Source organism: Phoenix dactylifera, chromosome 8 (genome assembly GCF_009389715.1).
Source record: "Phoenix dactylifera cultivar Barhee BC4 chromosome 8, palm_55x_up_171113_PBpolish2nd_filt_p, whole genome shotgun sequence".
In the NCBI taxonomy this organism is placed as follows: domain Eukaryota; kingdom Viridiplantae; phylum Streptophyta; class Magnoliopsida; order Arecales; family Arecaceae; genus Phoenix; species Phoenix dactylifera.
In genome coordinates this window covers 18,042,015-18,063,006 of record NC_052399.1, presented here as the reverse complement: position 1 = coordinate 18,063,006, position 20,992 = coordinate 18,042,015, and the positions used below count along the sequence as shown (strand labels likewise).

General features: G+C 37.0%; 1 protein-coding gene and 1 long non-coding RNA gene across 3 annotated transcripts; one reads left to right on the top strand and one right to left on the bottom strand.

The window, feature by feature from the left end:
• The first annotated feature begins 2,315 nt into the window (after positions 1–2,315).
• On the top strand, positions 2,316–6,299 carry LOC113462982. The gene is made up of 2 exons (XR_003386413.2): positions 2,316–5,346; positions 5,429–6,299. It is a non-coding gene; the product is annotated as an uncharacterized LOC113462982 (long non-coding RNA).
• Positions 6,300–11,168: 4,869 nt separating this feature from the next.
• On the bottom strand, positions 11,169–17,296 carry LOC103710866. Of its 2 annotated transcripts, none has more exons than XM_039129128.1 (5): positions 16,691–17,296; positions 13,385–13,517; positions 12,435–13,309; positions 12,076–12,325; positions 11,169–11,971 (listed from the first exon to the last, which is right to left on the bottom strand). In XM_039129128.1, exons 1-3 carry the CDS (start codon positions 16,855–16,857, stop codon positions 13,253–13,255), a joined length of 357 nt encoding a protein of 118 aa, XP_038985056.1. In that variant the 5' UTR covers positions 16,858–17,296; the 3' UTR covers positions 11,169–11,971; positions 12,076–12,325; positions 12,435–13,252. The 2 variants fall into 2 exon arrangements, with proteins under 2 accessions (XP_038985056.1, XP_038985055.1); XM_039129127.1 differs by having other exon boundaries at positions 12,076–12,275.
• Positions 17,297–20,992: the final 3,696 nt, after the last annotated feature.

The following is a 20,992-nucleotide window of genomic DNA, read 5'->3' as shown; positions in this document are numbered from 1 at the left end:
TATTGATTAAGAGATGCTGTAACAAATATTTATTTAAGCCGACCGCGAGCTAATTTTAGTGTTTCTAGACAATTTGATGAATTGAAAAACAGGTGAGGACTCGTATGAATGTACATCGACTAGTTAGTAGACAAACCTACAGAATTTTAATGGAATCAAGAAATCCCAAAATAACCTACGGGATGCTACAAAATGGATTTATTTAATCCGGTCACTAGCTCGTTGTGATGCCTTTAATTAAGTCGGTGCTATATAGTGGATAATTTTTGGATATTTTTGCCAAATAACTTTATTTTGGCTATATTTTTTGGTTTTGCGTGTGGGAGATGCTGAATCGTTACATGACCCACATCAAACAAAAATTGAAGAAATTAAGAATTTCCAACTCGGAACCAAGCAAGACAATATTCACCAACTTCAGTGTATGTATAGGACAACTAGCCTATTTGGAGACAATGGGAATCAGTTGGGGCTGCAAAACAACAAGTTTTATGGTTGTACACCTTGTTTTATCTCGTTAAAGCTCACTCGTACCACCATCCTCTTTTAAATTAATGGAACTCGAGTTCCTACTAATCCGTTGATGCGACTTTATTCCACTCGTTTAGTAGATCTTTGGAGCAAGTAACATAGTCCGTATATGGAAGAGAATGTTTTGCTTTCACTGGTGACATTAAAGCCAATTTATGCTCCGTAAGCTGCAGTCAGATGACTCAGAACAAGGTCCCACATCGGGCAAGATGTACATCAAACGACCCTAACATTTATCTCAGCAATTTTTGGAACTTGAGTGAAAAACTTTTACCATTGCACTCCTAAATCTATATTTGCAAAAATATTATAGAAATAATCATCAAATTAGTATTATATTTTTTATATATTAAAGAGCATAAAATTTATTTTTTTGATTATGATAATAGTTTTACAAGATTCTTGAGTATACATAACATTTGGCATCGGTAACAAAAATATCTCAAAATCTTCGAAGCAGTAAAGCCGGCATTTTTCATCAATCATAAATGACGCTCTCCAATAAATTTCATCATAAATGCGGGATAATCAAATATGAGGTGCTCTGCTTCTAAATAGTAGAAGTTCACTGGTGCCCTGCTGGCCAATGTCCACTTTTATGCACGGCTACCTCTATAGGATTCAAGATCAATAATTGATGGTTTAAAAATTAAAAAATTATTTGCTTGATCATCCCGTCACAAATATCTAAAATTCTAAAGTCATTTATTTTAGTGAACATTAACTTATGTAGCAAACAGGTTATAGTAAATATAATTGCCTACTTTTTGAATTATCAATTGTTGTGTCTCCTCAAGGCAACTGAGGTATCTAAGGTATCTAAATTTTGGTTTCAATATGGTTTTAGCCCTATGATCATGTTTAATAGTTTCAATTTTTTATTTTCATCTTGGAAAAAATAATAAATATTATTATAATTATGGTATACATGCAATATGTGACAATTATGATATTTAATATCGTATATATTATAATAATTAATATACTATATATTATATATATATATTATAATAATTAAAATTATTTTTTATTTTAAATTGTAATAAATTTTCTTGCCTGAGTGTCATTTGCAAATTAAAACTTTAATATAATTTTAGAAATAAAATAAAAATTTTATAAAAGATTGGGAGAGAAGAAAATAAAAGCTGAGGGGCCACCGAGTTAATGTCGCTTTGGAAGAAAACGGGTCCATGAGTACGAGCCCTAATATTTTAAATTATTATATTCCTGTCTGATGTGATGTCAGCTTTGAACCCAGCTATTTAAAGGCCTTCTTCCTTTCTTGCTTTCGTGGGCTTGCTTGAAGGGGGAAGTGAGATGGTCGGATAAGTCTCTCCCTCCATCAAAAGTCCTCCATAGCCTTTGCTAGATCACGTTTCATGTGACCTTTAGCTTTCTCCAACACATCTTTACCTCGTTCCAACTTCCCCTCAAACTATTGGAAAAGTATTTGATTTCCGGCTCAACTCTCCATCCCTTTTCCTTCTGTGACCATCATCTTTGTGCCGCCATGTATCGGAGGGAAGACTGAAGAGTCGATAGTGGCCTTATGGTTTTCTTTTATTGGTTTTATTTATATATTTCGTGCTTCTTTTGATCCACTTGCTTGGTTTTCATGTGCGCTTGGGTCTTCCTTTGGAGCACGGGATCTGCAAAGAGAGCTTTCTTCAGTCCACTCATGGGTGGCTGTGGGATTGAGTTAGCTGCCGACTCATTCATCCAAATGCCAAGCAGCAAGGGATCGAAGGCTGTGCTTGGTAGATGAGTGAATGATGCGGGAGATAAGTTGAATCTTATTCTGCCTGTGCTTGGACTGAAGGGAGCTCCCTTTTCTACTAGCCCCATGCAAACCAGAAGACCCTTGGCTTTCTTTCTTTGTTACTTCTGCAAATAACCTTTTTTATTTGCATGTTTCTTCTGAATAACGTTGCAGCTCGGTTTCCTAGCAAATTTTCTGAGTAGAAGAAGGTATTTTATGTTCGGATCTAATTTGACATTGATGATTCACATCATTTAACAGTTAGTAAAGATTTTTTAGATTTTGTTGGTTGAATGATTATAAAGTTATTTCTACACATTAGGTCAGAAAGTCTCGCGTGCTGCTGGAGCAATTGTTCCATGTTAATTAGAGGTTTGTTCTGTATTTTATGATCCAGCTGTGTTTGGAAGTCTTTTCAAGCCTCTGTGATCTCTTTACTTGTGGATCTACTAAGGCTTTTACGAACGACCTATAGTCGAAGTCACTAGGGTGGTAAGGGGGAATATAAACTGAAGCCGGAACCTTTTTCTCCCACTCCTCTACTCAAGATCTAAAAAAGCAAATCAGTTTGTCTCCTTAGAGAGATCAAGGCACCTTCTATATCTCTCTAATATTAGCATCAAAACTATAGATCTATGTAGAAAAAATTGTAAGAAACAGTTGCTGTTCATGTGATTTGAAGTCATGACATGTAAGGGTGTTCAATACTCAATAAGATTCAGCACTAATCATTCGGACTCCTATCCTTTTAGCACGAACATACGGCATAATTGTTTTGGAGACTTTTCCTCCCTTCACCAGTGAGATCTATGCATTATTGGTTTTCAGAAATTTTCTTTCTAGTGCTCGGAAACCCTAATCCTTTATGTTAGGATTCAGTGGGAGCTTCGATAGCGCAGTCTTCAACAACAAAATCTCGAGCCTCGCTCTCTTGTTTCAACAAGTTCCTAGACATTTATGCTGTTAGGGTTTCTTATTACACAACTGCCCTTTTGCTAAGGAGCTGATCGAGGCAATCAGTTCCCATATTAAGAGATTTTTATCTATATTTCGTTTGCTAAATCATTACACTAACGCTTGAATTTTTATTTGTTTTTTTAACTATAACTCAGTGGATTAACAAAACATTTTAAAAGAGCTCCATAGGGTCTTTTTTAGTAGTTGGAAGTGATTGTTCAAGGGCTGATGCGTGGGCAAAAAACAATGCATTCATATTTTCTTTTGTTTTTGATGCAATCAAGCTGTTAAGTCTTTAGTCTATAGTTATAGTTTTCGTTTGTAACTGTTGTTTATTGCCTACCCCCTTCCCCTCTTCAGCTTTTAGTATTCGTTTTTATGGTATTATCTAATTTTGTTCTGTTGATTAGGTGGTACACAGATGTCCATCATAATTGAATCAAGACTTTGATGTAAGGATATTCTGGCACTCGTCAAAATTTGTAGTATAATTGGCACAAAAATAATGCAATAGGTCTTATTCCAACTTGGTTGTTGGAATGATCCTATAGCATGGAAACTTATAGGAAATCTTGAGCGATGAGGAACATTTCGATGAAAATAAGAGCTGGGTACGTTGTTTCTTAGCTAGAAGGAATATGTGGGAACCTTAAAAACCTGATTGATACATGGGAACCTTAAAAACCTGATTGATACATGAACACTAAAAGTCGACTATTTTTTCGGCGTATTATATGCTTCCAAGAAATTTAGGTGCACCATGCTTTTCCTTGGTGAGAGCATTCCATGTGATGTTCCCTTCGTTTCGCAGGATTTTTGTTTTACCTTGCTTGTAACGTCCTATAATGAATTATAAGCAATGCATACATCCAGAATTCTGTCCTTTACATGTTGTTTAAATAGGCCTACCATCTTTATTTGGGTCTTGAGTACTGATCCTAAGGGCTTATTTGAGTTGACGGCTAAACAAAAGACACTTGAATAGGCCTCTGAATTGTTGTATAAACATGCATATTTCGTATTCTAACAACAGCACCATGAGCTTGGACCTTCTTGTTGGTTTCTTCCTTGCACACGTAACTCTTCTGTATGCTACCAAAATGAACAAATTTTTCGTTTGTTCGAGTTCGGTGCGTGCTTCTGATTATTCTATCCTCATTGTTGCTCTAGGAAGAGCTACGGTAGTGTGGATACATTTGTTGACCTGTTGCATGTCATTCAAGTTTTCTTTGAATCAATTGGTGATTTAGATTCTGCAATCCGAAAGTTTGTTTTTATGAATAAAGTTACTTCACTTTTAAGCTATAGATTCTTTCATCTAATTCCTGTTCTTTGTTCGCTGGCCATTTCTTCACTTTTGATTTTTCATCAGTTGGTCACCACTGTAACTTACGGTCCATTATCTCTGCTATTTCTTGTTACTAGTCTTTCGTTCTCCTATTTGCTGATTACTTTCGTTGGTGTTAACTCTTTGAATCATCCATCTATTTAGCCTCTTTTGGTCTTTAACTGTTGACAGGTCGTATTACTATCATGAACCCCCTATGTACCTTATGATGGAACCATTTGCAACTAGGGTCAAACTCACCCTTTTTTTTGAGTTCTGGCTTCAACTCTTCCCCCTGGATCTTCTGTTGAGCTTCTACTATATATATATGTCCGTCGTCGGCACCATTTACAGTCTGCGTCGTCGGCATTGCAGCTATTATTGTTATCTGCGAGACACCTCGTTTTTTCTCTCCGCCATTCTCGCCGCAATTGCAGCTATAATTTCTTTTTGCCCGACATAAGTGTCAGACGGGGGGAACCATGGCTCATGGGGCAAGTCTCCTTTGACTGGATTTTTTTTCTATTAATTCTTCTACTTATATTGAATGTCTTTCTGTTTCTGACTATGCTAATGCAGCTTGTCCAACAAAAAGAAAGGTAAACGTAGATTTATTTTCGCCTCTTTTGTGAGATTTATTGTCAATACCGTGCATGAAATGATGGTTGCAGGGATTATGGAAATGATATTAAAAACGATTGTTCTCTTTGCCTCTTGGACGCTCTAGGGATTCTGTTGTTCTTTCAGAACAGTTTTTGGTGTCTTGAACAAGGTAAGCGTATAAATATATCCTAATTGTATTTCATTTTGTTAGCGTTCAAGTTCACTATGTTGGCAGGGCTGCCTTGTTTCAGGCTCATCGGGCAATTCCGACGGGGGGTGAATATTCTCGGCTCGAATCATGCTTGTGGGGCTTCGGAGTCTGATTAGGAGGATACCGTTTCTCGTGTTTCTCCGCTGTTATCTCTAATATTCCGCTCTGCTCATGACTAAAATGTTCTGGGATCTGTGTTTTAGTTTAATGTAGATCCTGTGTCCTTTGTTTTGGACATGCATGGATTTATGGTGCTTGGATTATGTCGCCCTCCAATTAAGCTTTACCATTTACCCTTCTGAAATGTTTTCTTGCGTTTGACCCAGAGAAGCCTATAGTTCTAATCGTGTCTTTCCTAAGTGTCATGTATCCTATTTTTCCTAAAGAAAAAGGCAAAGAAGAATTTTTATTTGGTTAAGTTAAGAGAGGATTTTCCCATTAAAATGACGGTGAGAGGTTCTTTCATGTTCCTAGTTGCTAATTTTTTTTAATTCGGATAATGGTAATTTTCTTAATTGTGGACTTGGGCTTCTGGCAATTTTCCCGGGGAAGCTATGGTACAGTGGAAGTCTCACTCGAGGTTTCATTTTAGCTATACGAGCCGTCAGAATACGACGTGGAGTGGAAAAACATGAAGAAACTAGATTTGTTGTCATCTGGATAATTCGCAGACATGTTTGAACCCGGTAAACTCAGCATGGAACCCTAACCCTAAACCTAATGGCGGAAGTCTCTGCTTCTAGTCCAAAAGCTGCCTTTGTTGCTCTCTCCTTTATCCATGTGGAAAACCTAGAGAGGCTCTTTCTACAGTAGAACCGGCTTTTGTAATTATCTTTTTATCTCTCCCATTGTGATGCTCTTTTTTTCCTTTATTTCTCTTGACAATAGAACTTGCTTTAGAGCTTTGGTTGTGCTTAGTTTGTTCTGAAGCTTTTCCTCCTCCCCAATTGTGATGGCTCTTTTTGCCCCATGGATTCCGAGTTGTGCCACTGACTGATTATTTACCTTGTGGTGTTAGCTCCAGTCAAATGAATCATTCATCAAAATCACTCGACCTGCCATGTACTCGGTATTTTGTTTGCGACGACCGTTTACCACCACGTATACAAGCGTCCAAGCTTCTTTCTATTATTCTATCTTTGCTTCCCACACCAAGCCCTCCACCCCCCTCTCTGCTGACCTCTGATCATCATCCTTTTTGTTCCATAAATTACAATCTATTTACTGTACCGACCAGTGTTTACTGTTGTCCTCCCGACATGGATCCTGTCCTAAATATTAGATCGAGCGCCTATATAATGAAGTTTTCCATTCTAAGGCTAATTTCCGGAATGGAATGAAGTTTTCCATTCTAAGGGCAGGATCCTTGCACCTATATTTTAACCTGTATTCTTTGCTCGCTCCCTCCCTCCCTCCCTGGGGGAAAAAATTAGAGAACGAAATTTCAATCAAACGGAGAAAAAATTATACAGTATAGTAAAGTAAGGTAAAATAAAATATTAAAAAAATTACTATAATATAATATAATATAGTAATATATTTTAATGCTATTATGATAATAATGATATAGTGTATTGTAATATAATATAATGAAATATATATCATGTGATATGATGTAATATATTGTATTTATTATTAGTTAATAATTATAATTTGATATTACGTTTATATTATTATAATAAAATTTAGAGGTATTTTGGTACAAAAATATGTTTGGAAAGGAGATCTAAGTTATTTTTTTTTAACCAAATAACTAATATGTTATTTAATTCTTTTGTTTTTTTTTGTACGCTGTAGAGCGCGAGCCTTTCTAAAAATAATCCCAAACGGGGCCTAACTTGGATTGCCAACTATCCTTGGTTTCTAGTCGCTCTCTTTCGTCGTCCCCAATCTCTTATTGGAAGCTGCAAACGGATAGGACTTTCCACGCGTCGCGTCCCTAATGGGTCAGATGTAGTTCCTAAGTAACATGGGACACATATTAAATGGCTCTGATGGCCACGCCCCCCAAAGCTGCCTCCGTCCCCTAATCTTTTGTTTTAAATATGGTATACGGAGTGAGGGGAATGGTGAGTGGTTGTGGTTCCCATGGACGGCTTTATTCTTGTCGGATTCAATGTTCCTTCCAAGTTCCAATTGGGAAAGGGTGGCGTGCACATGCGTCTGATTTCTGGCCTCGAGAAGTATGACAGCAAAGTATATCATGTCTCACGAATTCAATATAGAAAATATGTTGGTTATTTTGTTTCTGTTATTTATTTATTTAAATAATTTTTATTATTTTTGAAAAAATGAAAGTGAAAATTTCTACTTTTATTATATTTTTTTAATAAAATGTGTTTCATCCCTCCTCTTTGCCCAACCTAATATAGAATATATATTCCATCATATAATATATATAGTATATAATATCTCTTTTGAAAGTCGATTATTTAGTATTGATATATGATAGTATATAATATGTATTACATATTATATCATAGTGTAATAATAATAATAATAATTAGTCATTTTTGGTATTATTTTATTTATTTTTTCAGAAACAAGATATAACAAATCTAATTTCGAAAATATGTTGGTCATTTTATTTATGTTTCTTTGTTTAAATAATTTTCATTATTTTTGAAAAAATAAAAGAAAAATTTTACTTTTATTTTTTTAGAAAATAGGTTTTCATCTCAACGTTTTTGCTGTACCCTCCAATCTCGCACAACCTTCGACCTTATAAAATCTAGGATTTTTTCATGTATACCCTTCTAAATATCGTATTTTGCATGAATACCTTTTCAAAATTGATATTTGCATGTATACCTTGTAAATCACTTGTTTTGCCATTTTATCCTTTTTTTATTTTTGTTTTTGCATATGTACCCATGCTATATAACGACCTTTAAACGGTTTCAAATTGAAATGACTAAAATATCCTTAATGGGTAGACATGCAAATAGATCGCGATCCCGATAGCATGAAAAGAAGACAAGAATAATAGCGTAATTTTAAAATTTTATTTTATTTTAATTAATATATATATAATTTTTTAACACCATTAGGACAACCGTTATATTACGGACATTTGTACACTAACAAAATTTTATGAGGGTATACATGTAAATATTAATTTTGGAAGAGTATTCATGCAAAATTCGATATTTAACAAGGTATCTAGTAGGGGGTAAAATGGATCGTCCAGCCCACAACAAAAGGGCAGCCCAATTTTGGCCCAATAGACACCAACACCGACCAGACGGGTCCTCGGTTCAGCCCAGAATCAGCCTGACCTCGGACTCCACCGAAAGCTCCTTCAACATTGGATATTCGCCGACTCGCCTGACCAAGTTCGGGGCGCCCTCTCCAGTAATACGCTCCAACCCTTGAGCTCGGGGCGCTCCACCGACACACCTCGGAACTCGACATGCAAAGCTGGCTCTAGCCCTCGTCTAGGCGACCTTGCCAAATGCTTAATGCGACTTCTCGACGAGCTCGGCCTCACCGACGGCCGCACACATGTGCGTGCCTACACTCTCCTACATGGCCATACGTTGTAGCATTATCATGCAATGCTTCGCTTACTGGCACATGACAGTCAAGGACAGCGCCATGCTACTCTAGCTATACCTTGCTACGGCTGTCAACGCTTTACCATTTCCAAGAACGGCCCCCACCGCGCGCCATTAGTAAGCTCTGGCTGCGCGCCACTCCCACTCATGATGGGAACGAGCCATACCTTCGCCACCTAAGCGCTCCTACCGAGACTGTAAAGAACCCCAACAAGTAACGCCTAAGGGACGCTTGGCTGGACTAACTGAATACTACTCTAACTTAATCTTCGGAGGGCCCTCACTGCAAACACCGGTAAGACTTTGTGCAGGTACACCACCGCGCGAGGAGTGGCTTCCGTCCTTTCCTTCCACTCTTCGACAGCTTCTCCGCCTTCGGCTTGGTCACCCGCGGGCCAGCTTCAAACCACAACAGTATCCACACAAAAAACTCTTAAATTTAATATATTATAATATATAATATTATATATAATATGTATTAGAATATATATTATAAATAACATATGCTATATATTTAAGAGTTTATTATTTAATATATACATATTATAGTATATAATATTATACAGAATATTATCATATATATTATTTTAAATGATATATAATGATTACTGACCAAATAATATTAATAATATATATAATATGCAGTATAATTATTCTTATATAATATATAAAAATATAATTATTTTAAAATAAACCTAACTAAATAATACAATAATAGTAAATATATAATATTATATTATAATCATAATTATAAATATATAATATGTAAAATATATATTATTTTACCATATAATAATTATAGTAATTAGATATTATTAAAATATAATATATATCATATATAACAATTATATAATTATTAAGAAGATACTAATGTAAATATTATATTATAATTATATAATATAATATATAATGCTGTATTCTAATAATTATATATTGTTTGTTATATTAAACTTTAAAAAATATTAATGGATTATTAGGATATCTAATTATTATAATAATTTCAATTAGATTTTTCTAGTTATATAACATGTAAAGAATAAAATAATTATTTATCATCAAAGAATGAGTTCTTGTTATGAAAAAAAACTATGGAAGGAAATCAAGTATATTTTTTATAATAAAAAATAAAATAAAATAAATATATTTTTTCTTTTAATTTTTTTTAAAAAATAATAAAAACGATGCCCAACGCATCCTTTGAGGTGATTCACTTCTTATAGTCCAGCTGCAGCCTGCAGATACTTAGCCACAAATAACAGAGACCAATTACATTTATTTTCCTTTAAAATAATAATAAAAGGAGTGCTGTATCAGAGCGGCCTGCCACCTGGCAGACAGTTTGATATGAAGTCTGTCTTGGTACTTGGGCCTAAGAGTTTGTGCCGAAAAAACAAAAGTATGTGAATTAAGCTGCATGAATACTTTTAGACGCCATAATTATCCCCATACGTTGGGCATATGCATATTGAGATACACTACATATGCACTGGATATTGAAGGGGCTCCCTTGTGAAGAATAACTATGTTTGCTTCTATTAAAGATCAAGAGAGGAGAGGTGATGCACCGAACATTATATTGCTTCAGATGATATAATCTCTCGACCCTCTCCAAGAGGTAGGGTTTTGATTTATAAGACGTTGGCCCTTACTTTGATCTTCTTTTGAACTCCACCTTGATTGTGAGAGCTAACTTGATTTGCCTCCGAGTCTTTGCTCTAGCCGATTCGGTGAGCAAGGTAGAAGGTAGGAAGCAGCCACTCCAAGCTGAAGAAAAAACAGAAAAAAAAGGAAAAAAAAGAAATAAAGGAAGAAAGGAGGACGAGATGATGATCTAACTAATATAATATATGTGAAATTATGATAATCAGAGTACCAGTCAGCTTGGTTGAGAAAGCCACCTGGGTTGGACAACGTTCCTTGATCTAAACAGTTCTAAAAAATATATATAAAAAATAATGAACTTCTTATTTTTCATAAAATCTAATTTTAGAAAATAGTTCAGACAATCCATGATATATGTGCCTTTTCTTAATACATACATACATATATATTCAAGAAAAAAAAGCGCAATAGGTACCTGAATATTGCAAGAGAAATGATCCAGTACTCCAGGATTTCTAAACAACAAATTATGCCACTCCTAGGTTGGTGGATTTGGAGGGTATTAAGAAAGAGCATCAACCTTTTCTTTCTTTCTTTTTCTCTAAACAATGAGAACGACTATATGGTGGCATTCATTTTAATGAAACTATGACCTGAATTGGCAACAAATTTTCAGTTGTTCAACACAGTAACAACAATAGATTACATTTCAGCAGCAGAATTGTACCATTTTCAAGAACGAAACTGGCAATAGATTCTCTAGAAATGGTCTGTGCCAGCAACTGATCCAATTATAGCGGCCCGGCACATGTAAGTCTGGCGCAGATGCATGAAGGGCGCTGCAGGGACAACCAATTGCAAATAGAGCTGAAGCATAAAATACAAGGTGGATCAACTACTTGAGGGTGAGGTTGCTGATGGATGCTTCAGGTGAGATAAAATTGGAGCTCTTAGATGTCAGGCTGTGTGAAGAAGCCAACCAAATGCGTTCCTTCATAGGGCAGAGATTCTCAAATCTGATTCGGAGCAGGGTTGCCACTGATCTCATCCTTCAACAGCAGCTATTCTCTCTCTCTCGCACCCGAGAGGCTCAGCCACTACTTGAAGACCCTGCACTGCTTATAGGCAGTGGTTTCCAAGACACTGAGATGAACTGTAGGAACAGATGAAGAGAGCGGCATCCCTATTCTCCATGTGTTGTTTCTACTTCACCTTGGCTTTGGATTCATTGTCCATTTCTAAAATTTCCAAACAGTAGTAGCAGAACAGATGCTATAATAAGTTAAGCTAATGTCTTTGGGCAGATAATATTGCTAATTTTTAGGAAGGGAATACTTCCCTTTCTTCCAAAGAAGCCATTCCAGAAGAAGTCATGATGATGACTGTTTCAGATGTTCTTGTCGTAAATGACTCCACTGCCATTGCTGCACATAATGAAGATGCAAATGTAGCTTTAAATGTAATCATTTAGACCTCAGTAGATCAATTTTGATTTTTAAGCAAACAAAATGACCCGGCAAATTCATACTTTGAACTTCTAAGGGCTGCAGCTATTTGGTGAGGGCCACAATACCAAATGGAGTATCATTCACCGCTTACACACGCTGGAGAGCTTCCAATTGTGCATTTGGCATCAACAGCTGCGGCTTCGTAAGATCTTTCATTTGTAACTCTCAAGGCTTTTCACCAGTCACCAAAATGCTGAAGAAGATGGCTGCCCATGTGGACCTATCAGGCATTCACATTTAATTCAGTATCTCCAACCCTAGAGGAAATCACTGTAGCACATATTGGATGCAATTTTATATCACGAGATCTGCTAAAAGCCACTGGACTTGAAGTAGGATAGTTTTTGGTATCAACAAATGGTTAACATTGATAACTTACTGATGCTGGCATGGACTCCAGAGAATTCGCCCATCCAATGCTTCAGTTTGGACAGAGCTATACTTTGGTCGATGTTAGGAGTTGCAAGATTTTAAATGTTGAAACAGCATCTGGCAACCACTGTTCAGTTCTTGAGGTCGGGCGAGATGCAAACAAACATGTACTAACCCCTAGAAGTACAGCAGGAGAACCATAGATTATAGAAATCTAGACACAGACTAGGAAAAATTTGACGCAGAGAGACAAGTTATTAAAAATTAGAGATGGGTGCATCACAAAATTTAAGAGTGAAATGCAAAAACAGTGCTCTCCATTAAATTCAAATTATTGTTTTCCAGTGAAGGTACAAGATGAGAACTCCATCAGCAGACAGAACAGAGCAGCTCAACTTTCAGCAGATTCAAAAGCAAAAGCACTCGCAATTCTTGGAGATTCTGTGGATAAGAAATATCCCATGTACATGACAGGTGACTCAGTTTGGGACCCTCCCTAAAAATAGAACTCTTTATGTGTGTCCTCTGTTCCATTTTATTCAGTTTACTCCAACCCATTTGATCGACAAAATTGTCAGGTCCAACACTTATACACTCTTTGAAGGCAATTCAAAGAAAGGATTGCATCTTATGCTCTTTCCACTACTCTGGTAGAAGAAGATCTTGCCAGCGAAAATGAAATTATGTATCTGATTGCTGCTGAGGACTCTAAAATTTTAGACTGTATCAGAACTATCTGATTGCTGCTGAGAACTCTAAAATTTTATACTGTATCAGAACTTTGATCTGCTTTTAGACTGCGCAAAATAAAATTTGTCAAAACTGTCATGCAGGTTCATAGAGACCCAAAGTATGCCCATCGAGGCAATGCAAGGCTGCCACCTGTAATTAAGCCAGCCAAGTTACACAATGCAAATCATCTCGGATAATAATTTGCATATGTATGGAGAGAACTACCTTCCCATGGATCTCATATTTAATGGGACCATCCAACTCAGCTCCTAAAGTCATTAGTTTTGTCACCGTGCTGTTTATGTCTGCTACTGTGAAGGACAGCATAGAGGAGTAACCTTTCTGCATGGGAAAATCACTGTGACAACTAAGTTAGTAGTGAAAGTTGAGAAGTCCCAGAAATTCAGTGAAACAAAAATTACAAAAATAGGTTTAAACTTTTTGCTGGAGATGACGACTCCACATGTTATGACAACTACTCCACATGTTATGACATAAATATTAGTACTAGAGCCAGCTATTCCCAATATTCAGATATGCCATAAAAATCCTTTTATATGGATATATGCATGCCATAACCATAATTATGAGCAACAGATGCTCTTGCTAGGCCTTCAGCCATACGCTTTCAGCTCCATGAGCCAGTTTGGACCACCTGGATTGGGTCCAAGAACCAGCTTCCTGTTCCTTAAGGGCCTCTCAGCTTCCAATGTTATGTATGCAACCACTAAATTGACACCTTAGTTGTCACTCGAGTAAAAGGCAGGTGTAGGCCAATGTGTATAACAATACAAACCCAGAGTTGCCTGGGCTGCATTACCTGCCTTTAAATGCACATGACCACTTGGTGCATCTATTCTAGCTCCAGCTAAGCCAAAACATGAACCATAATTCCCCCATATGCAGCAGGAAACAAGTTAATTGCACAAACCATAATTCTCCCATATGCAGCTCGAAACACATTAATTCTGAAGAAGGAAAAGTAGTCCAGCAAAGCCAAACCATAAACTGTCAATTTCACATGCTTCTTATCATCAATTGCACACACTTCTTATCATAAACAAGCTACACAAGCTGGCAAAGATTAGTTGTCATCAAATGCTAAACGAATTCTGCAACCAACATCGAACAAGAACATTCAGATCAAGAATAGGACACAAATGACATGTCCCGAATCAAAGAAGATAGTTTGGCTCTGCAGTGATACAATCCATGTTAGAGTTAAAAATTTGAAAATTGCACTTGTAGATGACTAATGATATTTTTTCCCATCCAAATTTTTTATTAAAAAGATTTCAAATGTGAAGAATAGATCATAAATGACATGGCCAGAATCAAAAGAAGAAGAAGAAGAAGAAGAAAACGACAACGACAATGACAAGATGACTTGGTTCTACAGTGATACAGTCGATGTTAAAAATTTGAAAATAGCATTTGTAGATGTTTTCTGATATTTTTTCAATCCAAATTTGTATTAAAAAGATTTAAATGTGAAAAAAAACTGAAAACAAGGTTGAAATGCAGTGAAATCAAATGTTTTTTAGGTCAATAGGAAAGAAACAAATTTGAAGTAATTGAAATATGTTATATAATCAGATTTCTCAACTAATCTGTTAAAGATCTAGATGAGATCTAAGCACAGAAACATGTAGCAACTGAAGTACGAGGAGGAGAGAAGGAGAAGATGGAGGAGGAGGAGGAGGAGGAGGAGAAGCAGGAGAAGAAAAAAAAACAAATAGAAGAGGTCAGAATATTTCTGCCAAAATCCCAGAACTTATAATGTGCAGCCACACACATTTGTTCATAGATATCCATCAAAATACAATTTTATACTCATGTGCCTCCTTCATTTCCATATCACGAAACTTAAATACCCAAGTATCATGAACAAGGCACTTAACCTAGATGCTCCTTTAGTAAAGCATAATATTGAAAACAATGAATTTAATAATTCTGCTGCAAGCCCTCTAATAGCAACTTAAAAGTCAATCTAAAACACAAGATGAAAAAAAAAAGGTTCTTAAACCATAAATATGGAACATGGTCATTTGTATTATCATATTCAAATTCTGCTCTAATGTGCTGTTGAGTCAAAGCTCCTGTCCTTGAACAACTCATTCTTGACCCCAAAATTGTTGATGTATCACTATCAGAGAACATGCGGCACCTTCATTTCAAGCATTTCTTCATTGTATTGCATTTGATTCATACACCAACATGCACCAATAATCCTTGTAATAATCCTCTTAAAACCCATATTTATTAGTTGCAACAAATAGATCTTCAGGGTAATCTAAAATCTCAGAATACCTTTTTCTATGAAGTCGAAGCAAGTCATATTTGATGTTAGTATAATAACCTCAAGAATCTAATTGTTTAGTTGTATGCTTGATTTTGTATTTATTTTTGCAGTTAGCTCCTTCATATCTTGTTTGCATACATATCTTCTTCCTTATTGGAATTCACAAAATGTAAACAATAATCGAGACAGTAGGGATTTAGTTATGGTCAATTTGGTAAAATATGATAGTGATTACAAGGTAGAACCCTTTATGAAGCAAGGGGTGAGATGTTGGACAAGATTCAGAAGCAAGTGCAGCATACAAAGTAGAAGATTACAACTATGATGGCATGAAAAGATTTGATAACACTAGTTAATTATGCGTAGACCTAATGAACTCTGTATCTTAAGAAGAGGGGAAAATCAAGGAAACAAATGGAAATGAAAGGCTCGAGCTTTATGGTGCTTAGATAAGAAATCAATTAACAGATCTTCTTTTACACATATATCCTACAAATTTCCTTTATCTACACTTATTTCTGCAAAACATCCTTGGTTCTCTGTCATTCCTCACTTTCTTTTATGTCATTTCTCACTCTTTCTCGTAGACTATCTTCTTTGTAAATTGATCTGTTCTATATCAGAATGTCCTTTCACTTCTCATTAGTTATCCTACCATTTTTCCTATTATTTCTTCTGCCATTTTCCCTGCTATTGTGCTTAACTAATATGCGGTCCTCTTAATAAGCACCATTTTAATTCAGCATTGGTTTTCCGATGCAGACTTAAAAAGCAGTGATTATGAAAGTTTATGATGCGCATTAATTGTCAATTCAATCTCGCAAGTACTGGGAAACCTCTTTGCAACTCAAAAGAAATCGGAAATTATTTTGAGATCATAGACAGATCCAGCAGATATTATGAATAGCGATACACAAAACTCGCAAAGTACCTCGATGTTGACTAGGTGATAGTCTTGATAAGGAAAAGGGACTTCATCGTACCTTTTCATCATTCATCAAAAGAGCATCCAATCCATCTGTATGTGGCTATGGTGAAGACGGAAACCCTTGCAAATATGTGTACTTTTCAAAAAGTAAAATTCAGAATTTCAATTTTTTATATAAAAAATACATACACATTGGGTCAGATGGGTACAACCCGAAGCTCATGGATATGTAGAAACCGATGATGAAAAATGGAAAAGAAACGATAGAACATATAAGGGAAGAAGAAAGAGAGAAGGGCACCTGGTGGGGAAGTGCATGAGGGCAAGCTTTAGAGGGCCATTTTGGAGCTCGGCCCAACGGAGAGTGCAGACGTTAATGCTGAAATCCAAACCTTCCGAGTAGAATCGAGCGGCCTTGGGTACGTCCCTGTGAAGCTGAAGCACCCATCGAAACGCCGCACCGCCCATCTCGCTGCCTCCTCTCTCTCACACACAAAGGGGAGGAGGCCCTGGATCCGTTAGGGCAGCGCACGCAAGCGAAGCAAAAGGAAAGACGCCGTCGCAAGACTCGGTGAGGGCAGTGGTGGCAAGTCCGGCGGATTAGAGGAAGGCCGGCTCGATCAGGGCGGCAGCGAGAAGAGAAAGATGAGGCGGAGGAGAGATCGGAGAAGAAGGAGAGGGAAAGGGGATCGGTTCGGCGTTCGGTTGAGCGGCGGATTCCGGCGATGTCAGGATGGTAGCAGGGAGGAGGGAGAGAGCGAGGAAAGCCAGGGACAGAGGGGAAGAATTAAGAAGCGGCGGAGGAATCGGGGGGAAGGACAAGGAGAAAGAGGGGCTGGGGTTCGGGCGACTGGGCGAGGGCGGGCGAGCTAAGAGGAATCGGGGGAGAGGAGAAAGAAGAAGGTGGGCTGGGGTTTGGGAGAGGGCGGTCGAGCCCTCGGCTCCCATACCTTTTGCTGGGTCCAGGCCGGACCAACTGGGCCGGGCTACACAGTTAGAAACTCTACTGGGCCGGGCCCAGTAGTTTGGACGACCATCGAAGTTTAAGGTCCAAACTTTCTGGGAGTAGTTTGGACTAAAACCTCGACTAACCAACACGACTTGTTAGCAAAAAAGTGACATTAATACTTTTAGTTTATTATTGAGTTTCTAAATTTTTTCCATGACAAAATCTTTGAGAAAAGATTAAACAAAAAAAAAGAGAACGCTATAGCATCTTGATCCTAGATTTGTGGCTCGTGGTGGTGCGGTTGAGAAAGAAAAAGAGAATCATTCCGAAGCTTAAAGAGGACGAAGATTTTCGACCCTTAAAACTGATAGGTCACAGAAACCACTGTAAAAATTGTATTAAAGAGTGCAAGCTAAGCTTGGAGATTCAAGCTTTGACTAAAGTATATATTATTGCCCTCCTATTAGTACTTCTCAATGTAATATAGGATGCTTTTGCAATGGTTTATTGTATGTCGCGTCCAGGTATTCAATGCATCGTTGTATTTTCTTTTAAGAGCTTACCAACCAATTTACTAGCTCCCATGAGTGGTTGAATTGAGGTCATTCATTCTCGTAGGCTGCACATAGATACATGAACACAATTTAACACAGTAAGTTCGAAGCATTGAAAAAGGTCTCCTCCCCACCGATGAACAGTTGTCCACCTAGCGAGCAAAAGGATGCTTTTAAAAAGGATGATCCAGGCCCCGAAAGGGGAGGGCCATGACTTACCGGAAAGAGTTGTTCACGCTTGCTTTCTGCCGGCTTCAAACTTTAGTAAAAATTCATTCCCATTCAACTCCATACTTGGCTATGACACTGTTATAGAAAACTGTCCAAACCAGATCCAACTCCTCGACTGAAGTTTCTTCACAAATTCAACAGAAGGGGTGACACCTAATATCATAGCCAGACAGGAAAAGTCACAAGGAGAGGGAAAGCATTTCGATGCAGCACGGAAAATCGAAACGAGTAGATTCTTTTTATTTATGTTGCACGTATTTCAATTAAGTGTTATATTGGATCTCGTGTACTAAGGAAAATCGTCAATACCGCTCATGAAATGAGGCAACGAAGGTCGGTAGATCATTGATCGACTATGCAAAATATGGTGCACGATTGAGCAGAGAGAAAGCTATCGAGTGTAGGAACTAAGATTCCCATCCCTGATGATAGAAGAAAGATAAAGTAAAATAGGAGATGGAGAGACAGGAAGAAATATTCTCATTTGGACAGGAGATGCGGACAAGTTTTGGCCGAGCTCTTGGGAGAAGAAAGTGGCCCTCACTAATCTTGAATGTTATCTTGTAATGGAGGAGCAGAGCACTAGGTTGTATGCAACACATACAAGATAATTTGTCCAGTAGCAGCTCAGAAAAATTAGTTGTATTGTCCTCCTAAGGCTAAAATGCCCTTGCTGACTACCTTTTTTTCTATGGCATCGGAAACTATCTACTAAAAAAGTCAGTCTCTTTGTTTTGATTTACAAAAAGTTTCAACCTTTAATTTTCATTTACAGTCGGTAGAGTATGCTGCTATGTTATACTGGAAAGATCCTTTTCAAGAATATTCAGCTGCTGCATTGTGGTGTTTCCCATATCTTTTTTGTAGCAGATGACTGGACTATATGGGTGCCATAGCAGCTGCATAGTATAACGAATACAACTACCTATGGGACAAACTCTTTAAGAGATACAAGCATGCCATTGCCAAGTTCTTCGATGAAAAGGCCTATGGAATCATCTGGGAGAAGTAGAACTACTTTGAGGAAATGAGCCACAAACTTTCTCTAGATGAGCCTCTTCCGGAACCAAGAGTTTGGGCTTTCAATGGGATGTGTTCGGGCCCTAGGCCGAATGCAAGACTACTTGTATACCCAGCGCAAGCCCGGCCAAGCCCAGCCCGTTAAGAGACCTGGCCCAACGTGACCGCCGACTGTATGCAATATTTCAGGCTTGGCTAGGCCTAGGCTGGGCCTAGGTCTCGCACAAAAAAATCGGCCAACCTAATTTCAAGCTGAATCAGGATTTGGCATGCAAATGCAAGCTTGAGCCCATGTTTGTCGGGCCAGGTCATTGAGCCATGTGGGCTAACTCACCCCATGCACAGTCTTACATAGCAAATGTAGGAACCAATTGGCCAAATTAAATTATTTCTAGCATAAAAACCAACACACTAAACTAAATTGAATAAATCAAGTAAAATGATGAACGTGTTATCTCATCAGTTGATAAATTAATAAGATAGTTTATTGAAAATCAACACTATTATAAGATGAATGAGTTGTGTGTGGACCTTATTTGTAGCATGAATGAGAATATAAAATGGATGTGTATGAGAATATTGTAATATTTCTATATATTGACAACTTCAATATGTAGTCTTGAACAAATAAAAAAGGACATTAATCTAATTATGTATTGGTGTTCATACGCTTTTAAAAAAGACAACAAGAAAAATGATATCAAAGGGTAATGCAAATTGAGATATTGGTGGAAATAGAAAATGTCAAGTGGAGGGTGCAACCATTGATGCTGAAATCAAACCTAAAGCAAAATCCTAGCATCTTCGGAAACATCGCTTCACCATCTCGCTACCCAACCTCTCTACGATGGAAATATTTATAATGTTTCTCCATTTCTAGGTTTACCGATTAGGTTGGTTTATAGCATGTTAGTTTAAGCGCGCTCCTATCTAGGACTAATTTGGTTTATAGCATTTGGTTTAAGCCTGCTCTGGTTTGTATTTTTTTAGTTAAAATGGTGGGTTGGTAGGTTAAAGATTGTTTATATATGGAGTAAAAAGAGTACTATTTATGGCTTTCAACCATTGTACCAATTATATGCTATATAGGATGAACATGATGGTGTACCAATTATATAGTATATGGGATGAAGATGATGGTTTATATCCCCGAATAAACTATTTGATTATTTATATTTTATTCAAAATGCAATAAAAGTGTCATTATATTGTATCAAATTTGTGACTACTCTCTTGAGGAGAGAGGTGACAACTAGCAAAATTGTGAATTGATTTGTAACAATTAGCATTTCGTTTATAATTTAGTGTATTGGATAATCATAGTTGAGTATGATTGATATTTTCTCGGAAAAGAAAAGTTATAGTTCATTTTTAAAGTAGTTTTAATACTAACTATGAAGAGGGAGAGCACATGTTAATCAGTCTCCCTTTATAAGTTTACATAACTATATCAACTTACACTTTATAAAATTCATGCTTTTATTGATATTAGCCTTAGTCTTGTACCTTACTTCTCACTCTCCATTATAAAAATACTTACTAGTAAATATACTTGATTTACCCATTCCATTTGTATCCACTTTGTCCCCCTAATGTGGATCTGGCTTACTTCTACAGCTGTAGCTAGTTTCGCTGAAAGGAAATGCACATCGAGATTGCTTGTGGTAATGATCTATATCTTGCTTCAGCCAACTACTAATAAGAAGCCAAAGCAAGTGTTTGCCTTCCTGCTCTCACCTTTCTCAGAATAGGAAAGGAATTTTAATTGAACTTTGCAGCTCTTACTAAAGTGCTATGAACTTAAATTTTGTTGGAAATACGAAGAAAAAGGGTTGAATAACAGCGGGAA

Excerpts from the sequence above, each read along its gene's own strand:
- LOC103710866 (XM_039129128.1), bottom strand. The coding sequence starts at position 16,857 with ATGGGCGGTGCGGCGTTTCGATGGGTGCTTCAGCTTCACAGGGACGTA. Across the intron at positions 13,518-16,690 it reads CTCATGCACTTCCCCACCAG|TGATTTTCCCATGCAGAAAG; the intron begins GTGCCCTTCTCT and ends TAGTTGTCACAG. Across the intron at positions 13,310-13,384 it reads AATATGAGATCCATGGGAAG|GTGGCAGCCTTGCATTGCCT; the intron begins GTAGTTCTCTCC and ends GCTTAATTACAG.